The sequence below is a fragment of the Barbus barbus genome (genome assembly GCF_936440315.1).
Source record: "Barbus barbus genome assembly, chromosome: 37".
Classification (NCBI taxonomy): Eukaryota; Metazoa; Chordata; class Actinopteri; order Cypriniformes; family Cyprinidae; genus Barbus; species Barbus barbus.
The window spans coordinates 5,001,094-5,024,294 of NC_136715.1; the positions used below are offsets into that span (position 1 = coordinate 5,001,094).

General features: G+C 41.6%; 2 protein-coding genes across 6 annotated transcripts in view; one reads left to right on the top strand and one right to left on the bottom strand.

Moving 5' to 3' along the window:
* On the top strand, positions 1-20,432 carry dnajc11b (DnaJ (Hsp40) homolog, subfamily C, member 11b). Its single transcript, XM_079396410.1, has 16 exons — positions 1-113; positions 1,134-1,263; positions 6,713-6,786; positions 6,899-7,000; positions 8,166-8,294; positions 9,170-9,292; positions 9,387-9,460; positions 9,541-9,730; positions 9,835-9,920; positions 10,550-10,666; positions 10,783-10,938; positions 11,055-11,124; positions 11,236-11,293; positions 17,430-17,572; positions 17,671-17,800; positions 18,702-20,432. The coding sequence occupies exons 1-16, from the start codon at positions 39-41 to the stop codon at positions 18,725-18,727; spliced, it is 1,683 nt and encodes a 560-aa protein (XP_079252536.1). The 5' UTR covers positions 1-38; the 3' UTR covers positions 18,728-20,432.
* Positions 20,399-23,201, bottom strand: part of LOC306856879 (PHD finger protein 13-like) — a 9,791-nt gene continuing 6,988 nt past the window's right edge. For all 5 annotated transcript variants that reach the window (XM_079396415.1, XM_079396414.1, XM_079396412.1 and 2 more), the window contains one exon: positions 20,399-22,625. In XM_079396415.1, the coding sequence (XP_079252541.1) occupies positions 22,399-22,625 (227 nt within the window). In that variant the 3' untranslated portion in view covers positions 20,399-22,398. The remainder of the gene's footprint in view (positions 22,626-23,201) is intronic.

Consider the following 23,201-nt stretch of genomic DNA (forward strand, 5'->3'; position numbering starts at 1 on the left):
GTAGGAATCGATGCGATGGGATTTGGGACACTGCGAACATGGCGGCTGCCTTGGAAAATGGATTGGAAGTAGATAACGAAGATTATTATTCTCTGCTCAATGTCAGGAGAGAGGTAAGAAAGCAGATACGTTTCTAAGAGGAGCATAATTAATCTGTGTTGTCGAAATCTGCACAGAATGAAGAGAGGCATGCAATAGCTCTTATCAGGTGACACTGTCCTATAAGAGGGTTTCATACAGCTGCTATTATGTGCCGCTCGCATTGGGCTCGTACTCGTTGATTTGACGTTTTATGCTTGGACAACTTTCTAGCAGTATTTTTCAGCTGTCAAATTGATTTTACATCAGCCACCTGAGTGTTGTTTATTAATGTTTTATAAGTAAGTTACGTGCGTAAAATGCGCGTGACTAGAGCTTATCTCAGAACCTGTTCACTAAATATTAACGCTGGAAAAGCAGTACTCCGTATTAACCCATAAACATAGGCTAAATAAAACATTTGAATGTATAAATTAATTATTATACCTAAGTTACCATAATAAAACTTATGTATGACCGATAATTCCAGTGAGCCTCAAACTCTGAGGATGTTGCGGAAATGTAGGCTATTGAGTTTAAATACAAACGCGCGCCAAGGCACAGTTTTACCTGAGCAGAACAGACAATCAGAAGCCTGCTATCTGTCACGACACACTCTGGAGAAGGGAAACGCGGAGACGAGGAACTTCTTTCAAACTGAAACTTTAATATAACAAACTCAGGAATCGCTGGAGACATTGAATTCACACTGAATGATGATAAGACCGGACACAGAGGCAGGGAAACAGGGCTTATGAACAGAGGAGTAAACTAGATAATTAACAACACAGGGCTGGGGACTAATAAATTGATGACAAATGAGGACAGGAACAGGAAAACCAAATATGGTGCACCAGAGGAGGGGAAACACAGGGAGCACGTGGAAACACAAGACACAGGGAAACAAAGTCTGACACTATCAGGGTGTGGCTGAACCAACTAATTTAAATATTGAGATTATGTTGCTTGATATGCAACATACTCTGCTTGATATGCCATCCATCCGTCAATCTTTACATCTGTCATCTACTGTTTATCTATTTTATGGACCGCAGGCTACTCAGGAGGAGTTGAAGTCATCGTACAGACGGCTTTGTATGCTTTACCACCCCGACAAACACAGAGACCCTGAGCTAAAGAGGCAGGCTGAGCAAATCTTCACCTATGTACACCAGGCATATGAGGGTAACTATTATAACTGTCCCCAGGACTAATATGACAACATTATTTTACATGAAAGGGCAAATTAACCATAAAGCTTGGTCTATCATATATGATTTTCTGAGGCTGAAAATTTGTCGTCTACATGCCTTCTTCAGTTGTCTGATTGGTAGTTCATGGTTTTTGTAAATTGTAAATAAAAAACCTTTTAGTATAATTATAAAATGTCCAACTTCAGGTCATAGCGTATGCGTTTATGCTTTGAAATCTTTAATGATTTTTGAACTTAAAATTAATGACATTAGTTATTTTTCAACAAGTATTACTAACAATATTAGACAGAAGCAACTTGGGTTTACTTTATTAGCCACACATAATTTTTTGAAAAATCTGTTTAAAAGTATAAAAAAATGATACAACAGCCTTTTGAAGAGTGTTTTTTTTTTTGTGTTTTTTCAAACATTGTTGTATTGCATTACATTATGCACCTCAATAAAAACGATATGGTCCTCACTGCAGAACACAAGATCCAGGGGGTGTGGTTGGATCTGGATCCAACTCCTCCCACTTTACATATACCTAAACCCACCCGTCCCCACCCCTAAACCTACCATCTCCACCCTCTAGATGCGGATCCAACCCCGCCCCCTGGATCTTTGTTCTGCAGTGAGGGGCTGCTGATAAAAACTACAAAGCTTTTATCATAAAACTAAGTTTTTAAATAGTTTAATAAGGCATTGTATTGGCCATATATATGGTCATATAAATAACAACATCTGCACCAAATTGCATATTTTTGCTCAGCTTGGGTCAGAATAAAATCAAGGTTTCTTCAAGTATGAGCTTGACATTCTCACTATATCATACTATATGAGCTATAAAAGCCTGATATAAAACACATATGCCCTTTTGTTCCTAACAATTTGTCTAAAAGTTCTAAACTGTTCAATTTTCAAAAGAAAAAAAAAAACGGATTATTACTGTATTTCATTTGTCAGGCTTTAGAGGGTTACAAAACCATTTGTGAACCTGGACCACAAAGCCAGTCTTAAGTGTCAATTTTTCGAAGTTGAGATTTACACATCAAAGCAGAATAAATAAGATTTCCATTGATGTATGGTTTGTCAGGATCAGACAATATTTGGGCGAGATACAACTATTTGATAATCTGGAATCTGAGGGTGCAAAAAAATCTAAATATTGAGAAAATCGTCCTTTAAAGTTGTCCAAATTAAATTCTTAGCAATGCAGATTACTAATCAAAAATGAAGTTTAGATATATTTAGGGTAAGAAATTTACAAAATATCTCATGGATCATGATCTTTACTTAATATCCTTGTTACGGGGTTGACGAGACGTGAGACGTGCGGATCCATTTGCAAAGCTTTATTACACAACATGGTCAAGACAGGCAGGGTCAGAGATCGGCAAACAGGTATGGTTGGAGGCAAGACAGAGCAATCCGTGGAGCAAGCGTGGGTCAACGATCAGCGAACAATATCCAAAGGGGCAAGGCAGAGAGATAATCCAGAGTCGAGAGCAATAAGTCCAAACGGGGAGCGAACAGAGTCCAAACGGCAGAGGCTAAGGGTAAATCCAGGAAACACGGGCAGGGTCAGACACGGCAAGAAAAACAAGGCAAGACTAAGGCTAAGACTATGGCTATGGCTCTGTAAAGTTGCTATCGCTTGGGGAGTGATAAATGCTAACAGTACTCGGCCCTGATGCTGAGGAAGTCCATGGTTTAAATAGTGTGTGTGATTGTGAAATGAGCATCAGGTGCGTGTGATGAGTGAATGGTGACAGCTGTGATCTGTGCAATGCATAGTGGGAAATGGAGTCCAGTGTGCTGTGTAGTGTGAGAGTCAATGTGGTGAACGGGTGACCTCTGGTGGTGGTAAAACAGGAGAGCATTGACCAGATTCGTGACATAGCCCCCCCCCAATGAGCGGCTTCCAGACGCTCCTATATAGTCCAGGAGGGTGGTGGAGCGGAGGCGGAACAGGGGGAGGGAACGGAGGGCCAGGTCCTTGAGGAAGTGGGAAGACCGGGGACAGAGGCAGAACCGGCAGAGCAGGAAACCAGGGCGGAGCCAGAGGCCAGTTCAGGACCGACAGAGCAGAGGCCCACCAGGGCGGAGCAGACAGCACGGGAGCCCACCAGGGCGAAGCAGACGGGACCGGAGCCCACCAGGGCGGAGCAGACGGGACCGGAGCCCACCAGGGCGGAGCAGACGGGACCGGAGCCCACCAGGGCGGAGCAGACGGGACCGGAGCCCACCAGGGCGGAGCAGAAGACCACCAGACTCGAGCAGAAGACCACCACGGCGGGGCAGATAACCACCAGACCAGAGCAGAGGACCACCACGGCGGAGCAGATGACCACCAGACCCGAGCAGAAGACCACCACGGTGGGGCAGACGACCACCAGACCCGGGCAGAAGACCCCCATGGCGGAGCAGACGACCACCAGACTCGAGCAGAAGACCACCACAGGGAGGCAGACAGGGCAGGAACCCATGACAGAGACTGGGATCTGGGAAGAACAAGGACAGACAACACAGAGAGAGCAGAGACAGACAACACTGGGAGAGTCTTCGTTGCAGGGCAGGACGGGACCAGAGCCCACCTGGGCGGAGCAGGAGACCCCCAGAGCCAGACAACTGACCACCACGGCGGAGTAGGCGGAGCCGGAGCCCACCAGTGTGGCGTAGACAGGGCAGAGTATCTCCACGGCAGAGCGGACTGGTCAGGAAGCCATGACAGGATCAGGGATCTGGGGAGAACAGAGACAGACACCACAGAGAGAGTCCCCATGGTCACAGGAGCCGTGACCGAGCAGGTCGAGAGTTCATGGACGGTCTCTATGGCTGTGGCAGGACAGGGCGAGAGCTCACAGACGGCCTCTTTAGCCGTGACAGGACAGGGCGAGAGCTCACAGACGGCCTCTTTAGCCGTGACAGGACAGGGCGAGAGCTCACAGACGGCCTCTTTAGCCGTGACAGGACAGGGTGAGAGCTCACAGACGGCCTCTTTAGCCGTGACAGGACAGGGCGAGAGCTCACAGACGGCCTCTTTAGCCGTGACAGGACAGGGCGAGAGCTCACAGACGGCCTCTTTAGCCGTGACAGGACAGGGCGAGAGCTCACAGACGGCCTCCTTGGCCGTGACAGGACAGGGCGTGAGTTCACTGACGGCCTCCTTGGCCGTGACAGGACAGGGCGTGAGCTCACAGGCGGCCTCTTTGGCCGTGACAGGACAGACAGTGAGTTCAGGGGCGGCCTTCATGACCGTGACAGGGCAGACAGTGAGTTCAGGAAAAGGTGCCACCACTTCGGGAGGTTCTGCAGCGGAAGCCGCCACCTCTGGAGGCACTGGAGTAGACTCGTGGACAGGAGAGGTCTCAGGAGCACAGTGTGCAGCCCACACACTCAAAATGGCAACCGCCATAACGAGAAGTACTGAGGTCAGGGGAACAGTCTCTGTAACAGACAGGGTTGAGGCCCTGGGAATGCCAGCTACTCGCACTGACATCAGTGGTGGGTCCATCACACTGGATATCAGACAGGGAACTTGAAGGACTGACCTTAAATCCTTGGGTGTGACAGACTCTGGCTGGAGCACTGTGACGTGGTGTGACTCTGGCTTGACAGCGGAGACGTGAGCAGACTCTGGCTTGACAGCGACGACGTGAGCAGACTCTGGCTTGACAGCGACGACGTGAGGAGACTCTGGCTTGACAGCGACGACGTGAGCAGACTCTGGCTTGGCAGGCATGACGTGAAGGGGTGCTGTTGCTGCCGCCATTTTGTGAGTGAGGTGTCGCGTTCCTCCGCGACACCCACAGTAAAAGAGGAGCCCACACACAGTAAAGCATAGTCCATAAATTGACTGAGAGATGAACGGGGACCCTCACGGATTAACCTTGACCGGAGCGGCTGATTAATGCCTTCACAAAAAAAGTCAATAAGTGCGTAGTCCGGCAGATCAGAAAAATAGGTGAGGTCCAAGTACTCCTGAATATAATTCTCGAGCGGTCGCGAGCCCTGCTCGAGGGTTAATAACAGTCGTGCACAGTCCATACCTGGCCAATGTCCTCTTGAAAAGCCGCTGGATCCTTGTGTGGCCGAGTATTCTGTTACGGGGTTGACGAGACGTGAGACGTGCGGATCCATTTGCAAAGCTTTATTACACAACATGGTCAAGACAGGCAGGGTCAGAGATCGGCAAACAGGTATGGTTGGAGGCAAGACAGAGCAATCCGTGGAGCAAGCGTGGGTCAACGATCAGCGAACAATATCCAAAGGGGCAAGGCAGAGAGATAATCCAGAGTCGAGAGCAATAAGTCCAAACGGGGAGCGAACAGAGTCCAAACGGCAGAGGCTAAGGGTAAATCCAGGAAACACGGGCAGGGTCAGACACGGCAAGAAAAACAAGGCAAGACTAAGGCTAAGACTATGGCTATGGCTCTGTAAAGTTGCTATCGCTTGGGGAGTGATAAATGCTAACAGTACTCGGCCCTGATGCTGAGGAAGTCCATGGTTTAAATAGTGTGTGTGATTGTGAAATGAGCATCAGGTGCGTGTGATGAGTGAATGGTGACAGCTGTGATCTGTGCAATGCATAGTGGGAAATGGAGTCCAGTGTGCTGTGTAGTGTGAGAGTCAATGTGGTGAACGGGTGACCTCTGGTGGTGGTAAAACAGGAGAGCATTGACCAGATTCGTGACAATCCTAATGATTTTTGGCATAAAAGAAAAATGAATAATTTTGACCCATACAATGTATTTTTGGCTATCGCTACAAATATACCCCAGCAACTTCAGACTGGTTTTGTGGTCCAGGGTCACATTTATGTAGCATTTCCATACAAGGAATTTCATGGTGACCACAAATAAAGAAAGCCATGCAGATTTGAATGTTTTTAATTTTTGGATAAAGTTTTAATTTAAATTTCTACTTAAAAGTGTTGTGGTAGATAAAAACACTGAATACTGACTTAAAGTTGTATTAGTAAAACTATTTTTAGAAATGTAGATGCATCCCAGTTTGCATACTTGTGCACTATTCGATGCCATTTTGTAGTTTAAATACTGTGAGTAGTGTGTTCACAGTAGCAGTGTGAAAAATGCAACTAGTGATTGCTATTTGTAGGCCAGGTAATAAGAGTTATTGGTAACACTTTAGTATAGGGATCAATTCTTACTATTAACTAGTTGCTTATTATCATGCCTATTATTATCATATTAGCTGTTTATTGGTGTTTATAAAGCACATATTCTGCATGACCATATTCTACATCCCTAATCCTGCCCAATACCTAAACTTAACAACTACCTCACTATAAATAAGCAGCAAAGTAGGAGTTTTTTTAAGCAAAAGTCATAGTTAATGGTTTGTTAATAGCGAGAATTGGACCTTAAAATTAAGTGTGACCAAGATATTTTTTATTTGATTATTTGACCTCTGCTTAGTTCTCAGTGATCCACAATCCCGAGCCATATATGATATATTTGGGAAGAAAGGCCTAGAGGTGGAAGGTTGGGAGGTTAGTTTGATCTTCTGCATTGACAGTGTTTTTTCTAACTAATATTTGTATTACTGTGTGTTGCATGTCATGCTAATTTCTCGTCCGCTTGCTTGATCCCTGATATCTTTAGGTGGTGGAAAGGAAGAGAACCCCTGCAGAGATCAGGGAGGAATATGAACGTTTGCAGAGAGAGAGAGATGAGAGGAGACTCCAGCAGAGAACAAACCCTAAGGTGGATATTCCAGACAAGAATGACAGCGGGAGATAATGACAAGACTGGTTTTTATTTCCCAAAATGAAGTTTTATTTCACTGAATATCCTAGTTTTGTTGTGATCCAACTGATATCATTTCAAAGATTCAATATTGCCAGTTTGTTTATAGGCCAGATAATTGCAGTCAAATCTTTGCATTTTTTGCTGAGGGTGATTGAGGACTGCTTTCTTGATTTGTTTTTGGTCTTTTCATTTTTTGGAAACCTGTTTGCACGAACAGTGGGCACATTGTATTTTATCAGGAACATTTGTACCACAGGGTCTTTAAAAACAGTCTTCAATTCAGTTTGATCAAATTCAAGGCTATAAAATATCTTTAGTATCTTAAACGGCATAACAAAATCCTTTTGGAAGGTCTTAATTTTGTGGACGGAAAAACTGAAATCATGAGACAGTCTGCCCTGTATGTTTCAGAGCAGTTTAATGTCAGTGTTCTTATGATCTACCGGGGATACATAGAATACTGCAGGAATTATGTAGTTTTGTAGACCAAAACCTATAAACAAGTTTTAGCCCTTCCAGGTCAATACGTTTTGTAAATGGGATTTTTGGATAAATTCCTGAAATAACTTCTGTTGACATAACCTTAAGATATTTTTACATTTTATTCTGCAACATCAAATGCATCACCAAAACTGCCTTGTGATTTTTAAGCTTTTTTTGTCTTGTCAAAAGGTGGCTAGAACTACTGAGGTTTTCAGGGACATTGAACATCACACTAAACAGGAAAATTTATCTACTCACTAGTTCACTTTCACAGCCTTCTTGTGTTTATAATATCACACTCTTACAAACTATTCTAACTCAGACTTTCAGGGAAAATGTTTTTTAAATGAAGACTGAAAGTTGTTGGAAGCTAAGTGGTGGTGATGCGACCATGATGTCATTCATTTAGCTTTTTATTTCTGCCGAAAAATTCAAATTTGGGTTTATTTGTGAAGATTATGATGATTAACAAAACTAAAAAATCTGATGCTGACTTTTGGGTCAGCCTGCAAAAATACGTTGTCACTGCAGCACACTGTTGGGTTTGTTCTGTACAGACATACAGTATTAAATTTGTTTGTACAGGTCCTAAAAAGATCTTCAATTTCATTTAAAACCCTGCACATTTTTCATTCAGGGGACAATAAGTGTTGGCATAGATGCAACAGACCTCTTTGACCAATATGAGGAGGACTTTGAGGATGTACCAGGAGGAGGTTTTCCCCACATTGAGATCAACAGGATGCATATTTCCCAATCCATTGAGGTCAGTATGTACAATTGAGCATAACGTGATGTTGCTATCTCCCTTATGGAAGCCTGTTCTACCACTGAATAAAAAAATCAAAGATAATTGCAACTTTTTCTCTCACACTTCTGACTTCTAAATTGATAAAGTCAGAATTGCGAGAGATAAACAATTCTGTTTGACAAAAAGTCAATCTTCTTTTCCTCAGAATTGGACTTTATAACTCGCAATTACAAGAAAAAAAGTGTATATGTCTTTATTTCTCACAATTGTGAGTTTGTACCTCACAATTCGGAGAAATTAGAATTGCGAGATATAAACTTGCAATGCGTGAAGTCGGAACTGCAAAAAAATCTGCAAATATCTTGCAATTCTAATATAGTAACACACAACTGCGAGATTATCTTTCACAATTCTGAATTTTTTCTCACAATTGCATGATATAAAGTCTCAATTGCATGTCATAAAGTCAATTGTGAGATATAAACAATTCTGTTTAACAAAAAGTCAGTCGTCTTTTCTTTAGAACTGGACCCTATAACTCGTAGTTGTCAAGTTTATACCTGCAATTCTATTTGTATTTCTCACAGTTTATGCCTCCACAATTCAGAGAAATCAGATATAAACTCGCAATTGCAGGAAAAGTCAGAACTGTGAAAAAAATCTGAATTCCAAATACCTTGCAATTCTAAATTACTAACTAGCAATTGCATGTTTATTTCTCAATTCTGAGAAAAACACAGAATCGTGAATTTGTATCATGCAGTTCTAAGAGAAATTGTCAGAATTGTGAGATGTAAACTTGCATTGCGAGAGAAAAAGTCAGAATTATGAGATAAAAAGGCGCAATATATATACATATTTTTTTTTTGTTATTTGTTTATGTTTGCCAGGCACCCCTAACGACTTCAGATACTGCTGTCCTCTCTGGATCTCTGTCAACGCATAATGGCAACGGGGGAGGAAATATAAACATTTGTGTGCGGCGTGTGACCTCAGCAAGAGGCTGGGGAGAGGTGAGACTCTTTCCAACATACCTCAATTTTTATTTATTTTTTTTGGGGGGGGGTAGTATGGTTCTGATGTTCCTGTTTGTTTGTGTGTCCTAAGCTGGAGTTTGGTGCAGGGGATATTAGAGGACCTTTATTTGGGATGAAGGTGTTCCGTAACGTAACTGCACGCTGGTAGGTGTCCGTCTGTGTGTGATGAGGCTGTTTTGTGTTTCTCTTTTCTGTGAATCTCATATCAATTTTGTGTCACGTAGCTTTGTGACTGCCCAGTGGGGATTGCAGTTCTCCTCACGTGGCGTGCGGCCCAGTGCCACTACAATGATGGCTCGCCACCTGGACCAGAACACTATGGGTTACCTGCAGTGGCGCTGGGGAAGCCAGTCTGCCATGACCACCAGCATTGTCAGGGACACCAAAACATGCCACTTCACCCTGGCCCTGCAGGTGAAACCTATGCGGGGGTACACTGATTATGGTAATTTGTTTAGTTCAAAACAAAGTTAATTCATTAAGAATGCAATCCATCTGTTCTTATTCCTGTTCTTCAGCTGGGTGTTCCTCATTCCTACCTAATGATGAGCTATCAGTACAAATTCCAGGATGAAGACCAGACTAAGGTCAAAGGTTCTATCAAGTATGTGTTTTACCTACAGCTTACAATAGAGATGGCCAGTCTATACACATTACCATTCAAAATGTTAGATTTTATGTTTTTTGAGTAACATACACTCATCAGGGCTGCATTTATTTGACCAGAAAAAAAAACAGTAATATTGCTAAATATTATTACAATTTAACTGGTTTCTGTTTGAATAAATATTAAGATGTAATTTATTCCTAAATAAATTTTTAGCATCGTTACTCCGGTCTCTCCAGTGTCACATGATCCTTCGGAAATAATTCTAATGTACTGATTTTCTGCTCAAGAAATATTTCTTATTCATATTTTTAAAAAACTCTGCTGCTTAATATTTTTGTGGAAACTATGGTACTTTTTTCAGGATTCTTGTTGAATAGAATGTAAAACAAAAACAGCATTTATTTGAAAATATGTTTTGTAACATTATAAAAATGTCACTTTTGATTATTTTAATGCATTTACACACACACAGAGACATGTACTTTGGAACTGAAAATTACAAATCATTGTAAAATTTATATTAAGTTAATATATTCCGTGTAGGTAAATATTCAATGTATTGCCCAGCCCTAGTTTCAGTAAAAACATCTACTCTGACAACTCATTGTCTTTTTATTCAACAGGACTGGGTTCTTTGGCACCGTGGTTGAATACGGTGCAGAGCGCAAGATCAGTCGCCACAGTGTTCTGGCTGCAACCGTCAGCATTGGTGTGCCCCAAGGAGTCTCCCTCAAAATCAGGTTAGCGCTGACCTGAGCTTAACCGCAATAAATACAGCTCAGCAGAACAGCAAACTAACCAACTACGGTTGCTCGTGGGTGGTCTATTTATGACAGTCATTTTCTTCTGTCTACAGGTTGAACAGAGCCAGTCAAACCTACCTCTTCCCTATTCACCTGACCGACCAGATTTTACCCAGCGCTGTGTTTTATGCCACTGTGGGTCCGCTGGCCATCTACTTAGCTGTCCAGAAGCTTATTATTATGCCTTATGTACGAGCCCATAAGGAACAGTGAGTTATTATCCATAATTACTGCTCTGAAACCGCCCATTTTCCTGAAACCCCTGTCTTTACATTACCTCAGTTTCTCTGATGATGAAGGGCCTTGACTGTTTGGTTGTTTACAGGGAGTTGGAGAAACAGAAGGAGGATTCTGCTTCAGAAATTGCTCGCAGGAAGCAAGAGGCTGAAGCTGCTGTGAGTAAAATAAATACATAGACAACAACGACTATCTCCCTCTTGCCAACACAAACAGCCATTTATCAACGCAGATATGTTTTCTTGTGTTATCGTTTCTTTGGTTTTCAGGTTTTGCTGATGCAAGAGTCAGTGAAGAGAATTATTGATGCTGAGGAATCTAAAATGGGTTTGTGAAATGCACTTTTATGTTTGTTTTTTAATACTTTCAGATACAACTTAAGCTCTATGGACAGCATCTATGTGATATACTGCAATTACCAAAAAATCATTTCCACAAATTGCAGAGTAATGCAGGAGTGTATATAAGAAAATATAGAAGAATAGCCAGTATATCCATACAACCTTAAATGTATACAGTTGTGCTCATAAATTTACATACCCCAGAATATGCAAAATGCTAATCATTTTAAAATTGCATGTTATTGTTTATTTAATACTGTTCTGACTAAGCTATTTCACATAACAGATGTTTAAATATTCTCCACAAGACAAAATAATAATGCTAGTTACGTATGTAACTGTGGTTCTGTGAATTCCAGATGACCGCCAGATGCGGTGCTTAAGCACTAGTGGATTATCGCTGCGCCAGCTACACAGGTCGAGATAATATACCAAAATGGTCACATGGTGACATTAGGCAGAGCCTCGAAGACATGAACCATTGCGGCTCAGTATTCGGCCTCGACACGCCTTTCTCGCGTATTTTCATGCATTCCGAATGACAAAGAACTCTGGCGGTCATCCGGAATTCACAGAACCACAGTTACATACGTAACTAGCATTCTGTTTCATTCCTCCTGACCTCCAGAGGCGATGCTTAAGCATTAGTGGATGACTCGTACCAACACAGTCATGAGGAATGGCACTCACCCGAATAATTCAAGACTGCTCCCGAAGAACCGCTGAACTGACAGTATGCAGGGTAGCAATGTTGAGCTTGTAAAACCGGGCAAAGGTACAGGGAGAAGCCCAGGTAGCAGCCGCACAGATATCTGCCATAGAAACCCCTCTAAAAGCAGCCCAGGATGTCGACACAGACCTAGTGGAATGACAAGAAACACCCCCTTGTAGAGGCTTTTGAGCCTTCTTATATGCCGTTGTGATTACTTCCACCACCCAATTTGACAATCTCTGCTTTGATACAGCAGTACTCCTCCGAGCAGCACCATAACACACAAAAAGCTGATCTGTTTTTCTAAGATGAGTGGTAGCAGCCACATAACACCTCAAGGCTCGCACAGGACACAAAAGGTGATCCCTTAACTGGTCAAATTGGGATCCAGACTGAAAAGCAGCCAAACTGATTGACTGGTTTATAAACTGAGGAAGCAGAATTTTGGGGAGAAAAGATGGGTTTGGTCGAAGTACAACCCCAGAATCTTCTGGCAGCCAACGCATGCATAACTCACTAACGGACAAGGCATGCAGCTCACTAACACGCTTTGCCGAAGCTAGGGCCAACAAAAAAACAGCCTTCAAAGACGTTCATCTAAGGTCAGCTGCCTGTAAAGGCTCAAAAGGTGGCGAACAAAGAAAATCAAGTGCCAGACAGCACCGTCCATCTGTGACAACATATTTGTCAGAGGCGGAAGTTGCCACGGCCTGCCCTCCAAAAGACTCAAAAGCATGGGAAACCAAGGCCTGGCTGGCCACCGAGGTGCGACAAATAATACTCTGTGACTGCACTGTGCTATCCTGTGCAAAGTTTCCCACAACAGCGGAAGAGGAGGGAACGCATAAAGAAGGCAGTCTGGCCATTTGGGCGACAGAGCGTCCTGCCCCAACGGACTGGATGTCTCAGTTCTCGCAAACCACAAGTGACAGTGAGTGGTTGCCTCTGTCGCAAAGAGGTCTATTTCTGCTCTCCCGAATTGTTGCCATATCCTCTGCACCACATCCGGGTGAAGCCTCCATTCCCCGAGATGCAGAAGATTCCTGGACAGAGCGTCCGCTACTTGGTTGCTTGACCCCGAGAGGTGAACTGCCCTTAGCGATGCTAGACGAGGAAGAGACCACGTGAGGACCTTGCAAGTGAGATGCAGAGACCCGAGTGACTTTGTGCCACCTTGATGATTCAGATAAAACACCGTCGAGGTGTTGTCTGATCAGATGAGCACATGGCGACCAGCCAGAACCGGTAGAAAACACTGCAGGGCAAGGAACACTGTATGTAGCTCCAGGAGATTGATGGGATCCCTGGACCGAACTGTAGACCATTGGCCACAGACACCCCTGTGATTCCACGTCGCTCCCCAGCCGAGGAGAGAAGCATCGGTCGTGACCACTTCTTGGCGAAAGGGAATGACCCCTAGTGGTACTCCTGACATCAAAAACTCTCTGTGATTGCACGAGACTCCAGAAGCATTCCAATGTAAGTGATTGTTTGCATTGGAACCAGGCAACTCTTTGCCATGTTTACAGAAAGACCCAGATTCTGCATGTGCTCCAAGAGCAGACTGGTGTCGTGGACAGCTTGCTGTCTTGAGGGGGCACACAGCATCCAGTTGTCCAAGTAGGGCAGGATTCGTATCCGTCTGGACCATAGAGGATATAAAGCTGCCGTCATGCACCTTGTGAACACTGAAACAAAGAAACTTTTGATGATGGGGAGCAATCAGAATGTAAAAATAAGCATCTTTCAAATCGATGCTCGTAAACCAGTCTCCCTTCATGACAGCACAAAGAACGTTGGCTGCACGTAACATCCGAAAAGGGAGAGTTTTCAGAAAAATGTTCAAGTGCCTCAAGTCTAGAATTGGACGAAAACCACCGTCCTTTTTGGGAACCAGGAAGTAAGTTGAATAAAACCTGTCCCTTTGAACAAGGGGGTGAACTTTTTCTATTGTTCCCTTCTCCAACAGAGAACAAATTTCCTGAGAGAGAGCTATTGAACGAACTGCATCCCCTATTACTGTGGGAATAATCCTTGAGAACTTTGGTGGCCGGCATCGAAACTGCAGGGTATAACCCTTGCTCAAAGTAGTCCAAACCCAAGGATCTACTGTTGTCTGCCTCCAGTACTGCAGGTGTAAACTTGAAAAACGATGGAATACCGGCCCAAACAGATCATGCCTTGTGTGTGCGGCCTTTATCAGCAATGGGGGATGCTGAGGTGGGTCCCCTGGCACTTGCCGCTGATGTGGTCAAAAACCTTGCGTGTCCTCAGCAACACGAGGTCTCTATGGACCCGGAGACTGTGGGGTAGAGCGCTGACGAAATCATTGCTCTGGCATTGTCATGCGATGACGAACCTGAGTGGGCGGCAACTTGAAAACCAGACCTCGGTGAGTCTGGGTCAACTGACGAGTCGTCTCGGACAACTTCACTCTTTTGTTCAAAAGTTCAGAGACATTAGGCCCAAAGAGGTGTCCAGGAACGATTGGAAGATCTCTTAAAGTCTTCTTGCAATCCTCAGGCAGCTTAGCCTGTGCAATCCACACCTGGCGACGGGCTGCCAGAAGTGTGGCCAGAAGGGTACCCAGTTCACGTGTAATATGGTCCATGGTCAAAAGGGCAGTTTGGAGGAATTGAGAAACTGAGGGGTCAACATTCGCCGATTCAAGTGTACTGGTAGTGGCGAGAAGCAATTGGCACAATGTGTTCTCAGCGCGGGTTATATATGCAGTAGACTCGTATGCCTTTTTCAGCAATGAGTCTGTGCGACTGCATTGAACGCTGGGACAACGCACATTGCCTCGTAGTGCCTCGTCCGGTGAAACTACCAGGGCAGCAACAGGCTGCTCAATTTCTGGAGCACGGCCCGCACCAATAGTGTCTGCATCTGCCATTGACACCAGTGTACGAGCAGTCCTTTATCGCCTTTTGGGTACCTCGGCTCCCGTCAAAGCATTACAAAATTCCGCCATGAAATCCTTACACGGTGGCATAAAAAAGGAAGATCCAGCTGATGCCTGCCTAAAGAAAACATTAGACTGAGCTGGTTGTGTAGGCGAGCTGTCCAATCCTAAATGGGCAACTGCCATCCGAAGCACAGATAAGGTGTCGTCCGCTGAAGATGGGTTTAAGCCCGAATGGACTGAATCCTCACTAGAGCCCCCAGCTTTTGACAAGTCTGGGTCTCTTGAGGGAAAGATTGTACACCGACGTTCAGGTGATCCTGGAAAAAAGATTCAGAAGCACATCAAATTCGGTATGACGCGAAGGAGAAGAGGAGCTAAGGGGCTCTTCCTCCATTCTCCTGCTTGATCTCTCCTAATCCTCCTGTGAAACAGTTGCAGGTGAGATAGGAACCACCGGTTGAAGTGTCTGAAGGAGGCGTTTCAACTCTGACATCTCCGATGAAACAACCGTCACAGTTTTAGAAAGTGAAGTTTATTCCATATGATCTTTACGTGAAGATGCTTTCTTCTTTTTTTTGAATGGGGAGGCCCAGCGGCCGCAGATACACCACGCTTCCGAGTACGAGTGGTAGATTGTAAGTCTGCATCTCCAAGCCCTACTGCAGATTTTGGATCCAATTCTGCGAGATGAAGTAGTTAGTCTCTCAGACATGGGTAAAAGACTTCAATACAAGCACGGATCCGTAAGGGCTTCCTTTAAATGCTGAATCCCCAAACAGGAAGGGCACATGTCATGGCCGTCGTCAGGAAGGAGAGTGCTAGGGCACAGTTTACATGTTAAGGGAAACCCAATAGCAATAGACCTCTGCGCCATGGTCACTTCAAAAATAAACGGGTATTGTCAGCTTACAATAGAAAAACACTAGCCACCAGACATCACCAAGAGGCACAAGTGTTTGCAAAACCTCCAAAACATTATCCAATCAATGAGGAGCCTTCAGCTTATCGGCGTGAAAAGGGAACGATAGCAACCGAATAGCACCGAGAAGCAGAGTGTTCCACAAAATCCTATACACGTGATACCATAAACGGAGGACCATAAACGTATCAGCGCAAAAAAAAAAAGAAAAGCTCTGAGTGCTCAGTAACAATTGCAGAGGAGAATCGTCAACGCATTAATGTAGCAGCACTAGCATTCAAATCAGCGGGAACCGCTGATATATTGTTAGCTTGGTAACAAAACACTAGCCACCGGATAGAACCGAGAAGCATAAGTGTTGCCGAATATAACAGGTCAAAAAAACAGCTCACCAATGTTGAAGAAATCCAATCCAAGATCCTTAGAAGCGAGCTGTCACAGCTTGAGAGGACGATAATTCGCTGCTCCGGTAAGCTGCATCACTGAAGAACGACCTATCTAAGTCATGCGAGAAAGCAAAAGAGGCTCATGTCTTCGAGGCTCCGCCTATGTCACCATGTCTGCCTCCATATTTTGGTATATTATCTCGACCTGTCTAGCTGGCGCAGCGATAATCCACTAGTGCTTAAGCACTGCCTCTGGCGGTCAGGAGGAATGAAACAGAACTTAATTTATAAAAATGACCCCATTCAAAAGTTTACATACCCTTGAATCTTAATACTGTGTGTCGTTTCCTGGATTTTTCTGTGTTGTGATAGTTGTTCATGAGTCCCTTGTTGGTCCTGAGGAGCTCAACTGCCTGCTGTTCTTCAGAAAAATCCTCCAGCTACTGCACATTTTTTGGTTTTCCAACATTTTCTGCATATTCGAACCCTTTCCAACAGTGACTGTATGAATTTGAGATCCATCCTTTCACATGGAGGACAATTGGGGAACTCATACATAGCTAATATGTAAGGTGAAAACATTTACTGATGCTCAAGAAGGCAACACGATGCGTTAAGAGCCAAAGGGTGTAAACTTTTGAACAGGATGATGTGTACATTTTTCTTATTTTCTTTAAAGATCATATTTTTTCATTTAGTACTGCACTTAAGAAGCTACATAAATACTTAAATGTTTCCAAGAAGACAAAATAAGTACAATTTACCCTGATCATCCAATTCAAAAAGTTTACATGCCCCAGCTTTTAATGCATTGTGTGAGCAGTAGAACTGCTCAGGACCAACAAGGGACTCATGAAAAGCTATCACAAAACAGAAAGACAGTCATGGACAGTATTAAGATTCAAGGGCATGTAAACTTTTGAAAGGGGTCATTTTTATAAATTCGGTTATTGTGTCTAGTGGAGAATATATTAACATCTGTTATGTGAAATAGCTTATTCAGGACAGTATTAAACAAGCAATTTTCATGATTATTTTGTTAAAACTATTAATATTTTGCATATTCTGCAAGGGGCATGTAAATTTATGAGCACAACTGTGTTACTTTTACACTTTGCTGTCCCTACAGCTTAAAATAAAACATTTGTTTTAAATGAGCAATGCTTTATGTGTTGCAATTCATATTTTTTATTCTAGGTCTCCTCATTCTAAATGCTTGGTACGGCAAATTTGTGTCAGACAATAGTCAGAAACGTGAGAGAGCAAAGGTCATTGATGTGACCGTCCCACTCCAGTGCTTAGTGAAAGACTCTAAACTCATTCTTACCGAAGCATCAAAGGTTAGACATGTAAACATCAACCGGTGCTTTACATTAGTGAGCTGCTTCAACTCCCGCCAAGTGCTTTACATTAATTAGTTCTGTCTCATGTTAATCAGGCTGGTTTGCCAGGGTTTTATGACCCGTGTGTCGGAGAGGAAAAGAGTCTAAAGCTGCTGTACCAATTCAGAGGAGCAATGCACCAAGTCTTGTCTGGAGACACAGAGCCTCTTAGGATACCTAAACAATGTGAGTACTGCGGAAACAAGCTGTGAATGTCATATGGCAAAAAAAATAAAAAATTCTAAAATATATTTTATAAAAAATATATAATATAAAATAATATTTTTTAATTTATTTAGAAGAAAAAAAGCCCCCAAAATATTTAATTTCAATATATTTTCTGGCTTTTTTTGTGTGTGTAAAAATATTTACATTTTTAAAAATATAATTTTCCTTATATTGCAGTTCATTCACATATGCCACATTTTAAGAAAAACTGTGAACAAAATATGCTAGTAGGCTATTTTATTCACATTTGTTTTTGTATCTGAAGGTTGAAAATTGGTGTATTTTCAAAATGTATTTCATTGAGTGTCACTGGTTACAATATTTATTTAGCATATATTTAAAAAATATTTTTGGCTAGAAGAAATAGCATATTTGCCATATGGACCACAAAACAAGCACAGGGTATATTTGTAGCAATAGCCAACAATACATTCAAAATGATAGATTTTTGTTTTATGCCAAAAATCATAAGGATATTAAGTAAAGATCATGTTCCATGAAAGTATTTTGTAAATGTCCTACCATAAATATATCAAAACGTATTTTTTTATTAATAATATGCATTGCTAAGGACTTAATTGGCGATTTTCTCAGTATTTGTTTTTTCTTTGCACCCTTATCAGATTCCAGATTCACAAATAGTTGTACCTTGGCCAAATATTGTCCTACCCTAACAAACCACACATCAATGGAAAGCTTATTTATCAGATGATGTATACATTTCAATTTAAAAAAATTGACCCTTATGACTGGTTTTGTGGTCCAGGGTCACATATGGGTCAAAAAGATTGTTAATTCAAAGCTCATTTAAGGAAAGTCTGTTTTTTCTCTCTCTCTCTCTCTCTCTCTCTTCATTCAGCTCATAGAATCAATTCAGAGACATAGGAGTCTACCACACATTGGAAGAAAGAGCTCATTGGACATCAAAGGAACATAAAGGGACAGTCTGACATCAAGTGATCCGAAGGGCTGCTCCTCTTCATTTCATGTAGTCACCCGTGTATCACCTTTGTGTCGTCTGTTTCTCTCAAATCCCTTACATATATCGTCAATAGGTCATTCACGTCCTAACATCTCCTTAAGATCTGGAGTTTTAACTGAGATTCCCACCTGAAGCCGTCACCGCTTCGATGGCTGTCTGTTATCAGGAAGGTCAGATATCGTATCGTCCATCAATTCTAATCAGTGTTAATCTTACAACTGGAAAGTATGGAAATAAAAGTCATCTTAGAAAACTCTACTTGAAAAGTATAGTTCAAACTGTGCTGTACAAACGGTGGTTTAATAGGATGAGTGTCGATACTGACAGGTGTTTGTGCATGTTTGTATGCTGGAAATCTCATGCTCACACTGCCTCCAAACTCACTACCGTAAAAGCTGCTTTTTTATTAGGCCAATCTGTTGTCACCAGAGCATCGTGATTTCATTTTACTTCTCCAGGAGAAGTGTTATTTGGATTATGCTCGTTTGTATTTTAAGGTGAATCTCACAAAGAAATGTTTGGGTCATATTTTGCCTAAGAATGATTTTTGGTTATTGACAATTTGGGGAAAAGGTTTAAATTTAAAAATAGGCACTACAACTTTTTTAATGGGATTCATCAGCTCTGTAGTCAAGCCATATCAAAGATAGTTGCACAGTATATTCTCCAAATTTAAAAAAACTTCATGAAGTCAGCGATATTATATAGTCAGAGGTCCAGTGAATCGGGGAAAACGGACAGGCTGTTTTTATTTGTTTAGCGTGTCGTTCTTAGCATCTGGATGTTTGCTTTGATAGCAACTTTCCTCCTGCTTAGTCTTCTGAAGTTTTACAGACTTGAAATGTCAGCAGCAAAGCTCAGACTGAGCTATTATAAAACTACAATGCATGCGTTTAAACAGAGTATGAAAGCTCTATGTTCAGAACAATATCATTTTATTTCAAATGATCCTGAAATGAACCCACTGAAGGTTTGTGTTATTTAAATGTGCCATGCCCCTTTTCATTTTCTTAATTATTCATTGTTTTATTAGTGTTTTTGTCAGTGAGTGGGCAGTGCCTGCCTTATGTTTATTTGTAACTGTCTTTCCTGTTGTACCTTTCATGTGTTGGGCTATAAGGGAAAAAATACATTGTTGTTGGAGTATCAACAGTAATCTTCGCATTTAGAACCGTTAAAAAAAAAAAACTCCCGGAAATCTTTGGTCTGTGTTAAATACATGAACTACTGACAGTCCATGGAACTATTTCAGCATTCTCTGATTTGTAATCGGCATCATTTTACCCTGCACGTTTTAGTATAGTTCATCTAAATGGCTTCTTCAAGCCACATTTTGCAACTCTGAAAGAAACTGGCGTTACATTCCTATCTGATGCAAAACCTTACAAATGTGTTAATGTAATGTAGTCAACCTGAAGAGTAATTTCAATAAAAAGTGAAGAAACCTACACATGACAATTCATGAACATTATCTTGAATGTTTGTGGAAATGTAGTGAAATGCATACACGTTTATTCTGAGATTCACCCAGCAACCCTAACCTGTACACACACAAACTTTGTAGCTCCCATGAATTGTCATTAAAATCATCTCTTTATTTACAACGGTTAACAAGAAGTTTCACAGAAACGTCACACTTTCTTTTCATTGGACTCAGCGTAACAGTGGGAACTCAAACTTTAGCAGTTCTTCTTCTTGCACACAAACAGCCCTGAAATATCAGCCATACTACATAAACACATGATTGTACAAAACCATCTTCCGTGATCCCTTGATAAATGGTTTAAAAAAAGAAGAAAGCATCGACATAAGCAATTCAATTTACAAGTGACACTTTTTTCCACAAAACAATGAAAAGCTAGCTTGTTCAATCTAGGCCTACAAATTATACCTTCCCAAAATGTCCTTTGAGAGAGAGACAAAATGTTTCCAAAGTAAGAGTTTAAAGGATATCCAGCTTTAACGTGCATCAAAAAAAAAAAAGTGGAGACTGTCTCTGTCACTGACTCATCAGGATATAAGACTGGGCCAATTTAACAAATTATCAGTTATTTTCATGAACTATCAGCGTTACTGGTCTTATTTTTATATGAAAAAAAAAAAACACTTAGGGGAATACTTTGGATATATGGACCATATTTTGTATGGCTTAATCTAAAAATGTTAAAGGTTTTATGGTCAGGCATGCAGACTATTAAAAGTGGAAAGCTAACATATATTAAAAGTGACAAATTGTTTATCTCATCTATCAGAACAGTACATTCTGAAGATGAAAACAAACTGACATGAGATTTTTAAAAAACGTACAAACTGTCTTCAACAAACAAACGAATGCTTTTTGTGATGGGAGTAGACCAGCTAATAGGACACAATCACGCATTTTTCATGCCTATGAACATGAAAACAGTCTCATCGATTATTACCCATGTTAAACCGGTCACAATGGTTAACAAGAATTACACCCTTATGAATGATTCCTCCGAATACAAGCTCTGCCAGCAAGACCAAATAATACTAGTACAGTGTTTTGAATGTAAATATGACTACAACTAAGTAAACCATAGCATTTCAGCATATGCGGGGAAAAAATGTTCATCCCTTTGGCAGTACAGTGAATCTCAAAAAAACCTGACAAGAACATGGCCAAGAAATATTTTACCACAAAATTTGCATGGTTACTATTTTTATGACAAAATAGAAAAGGCTAAATTCGTTCTTACAGTAATGACAATATAAACCGAGCCAAAATTGAGAATGTAGAGAGAGAGAGAGTTAGTTATATATTTTTTAATAATACTATATTAACTAAATTTATAAATGTTGGGGTGAAATGTGACCTGGATGTGTTTTTGTGAGATTCTGAGATTCACCCAGTTAGGTTGTCCATCCCTTCCCTGTAACAACTATCACATAACTTACATCATGAATTTCTAAATCAAGAAACAGAAATGACACGTATTGTCTCTAGTTATCACCGATTTGTAGAAAAAAGTAGAAATACCACAATGTAGCAAAAACCGTTTCTGTTATTTCACTCGAAATCACTGATGAAAACTTCGTTCAACATTATCCAACAATCAGAACTCTTTCACTCATACACATTTGGGGGTCTCAGAAAAGATCCACACAAAATGACGAGTCTAAACACTTAACACTAATATCTTATGGTTATTTCATATAATATAGATACTTTGACAAATAGACATACTTTTGAAAGCTATGGGTACAAAGGGGAATCTCTAGCTATCCCTTTGTTCTTAAAAAAAGTGCAATCCGACACCCAAGTCCCTTCTTTCCAACACAACTCCGATTGTGTATAACCTTCAGCTGTGTACCGCCACAACTCCAACCGTCCGTCTGTCCAGCAGAAATCTGCTCCAGTTAATGCATCATCCTAGTATTGATTGCCTGACGCAAACATTTAGGAAGGTGACAAATATTAAAAACACACAAAAAAATGCGACGCAAGCAGGTCACCAAGCCCTTCCTCCTCCGAACTCATTGAGTCTCGTCTTCTAGAAGACAATTTTACGAGTTTCTGCACATGTTGACGGGCAGAACGAGACCAGCGGCATCAGTCGAGGAGGTGTTTTCGAGAGCCCACTCGTGAGCGATTGGAGCGGCGAATGTCAAACTTTGAGTCTTTGCACCTCTGGCAGATGTACGTCTCGGGAACGTTGGACTTGCGGATTTTGGCACATGAGAGGTGGATCCAAGTGTTGCACTGGTTGCATTCGATCATTGCCCTCCCGGCAAAAGGCTTCATGCAGAAACATGTCACTAGATCCCAGGAGTCATCATCTGCAAAGAGAAAGATGGTAAACTCAACTAAATATACAACTGCAATCTACTTTTGACAATACTCCAAAATGATATACTTCAAGAGATATACTTTGCTTGGAGTTTGAAACTATGGAAGTTTGTTTCCTACAAAGGATAAAAAGACTTAAAAAAAAAAATGGAATTATGATTTTTTCTAAAACTTTGTACTTTTTTTTGCAAGTTTATATCTTACAGTTCAATGAGAAAAAGTTGCAATTACCTTTTTTTATATTAAAATTTTGTGAAGAAAACAGACCTCTGATTTATTTATTTTTCATGGCCAAACTTTCCGGAAAAGTTGGATTCAGCTGATAAACTCCTTCAATCTACCACTGGTATGGACATCTGTTTTGGCGTTGCAAGATAAAGTCAGGATTGTGAGAGGAAAAAAGTCACAATTACCTTTTTTTTATTATTATTCATAGACACAGACTCTTTGCAGATGATTACTCCTGGGACTATTTCTCAGAATTGTAAGTTTATATCTCACAATTCTGACTTTGTAATACACAAATACAAGATGTAAACTTGCAATTGTGCAAAAAAGTCACAGTT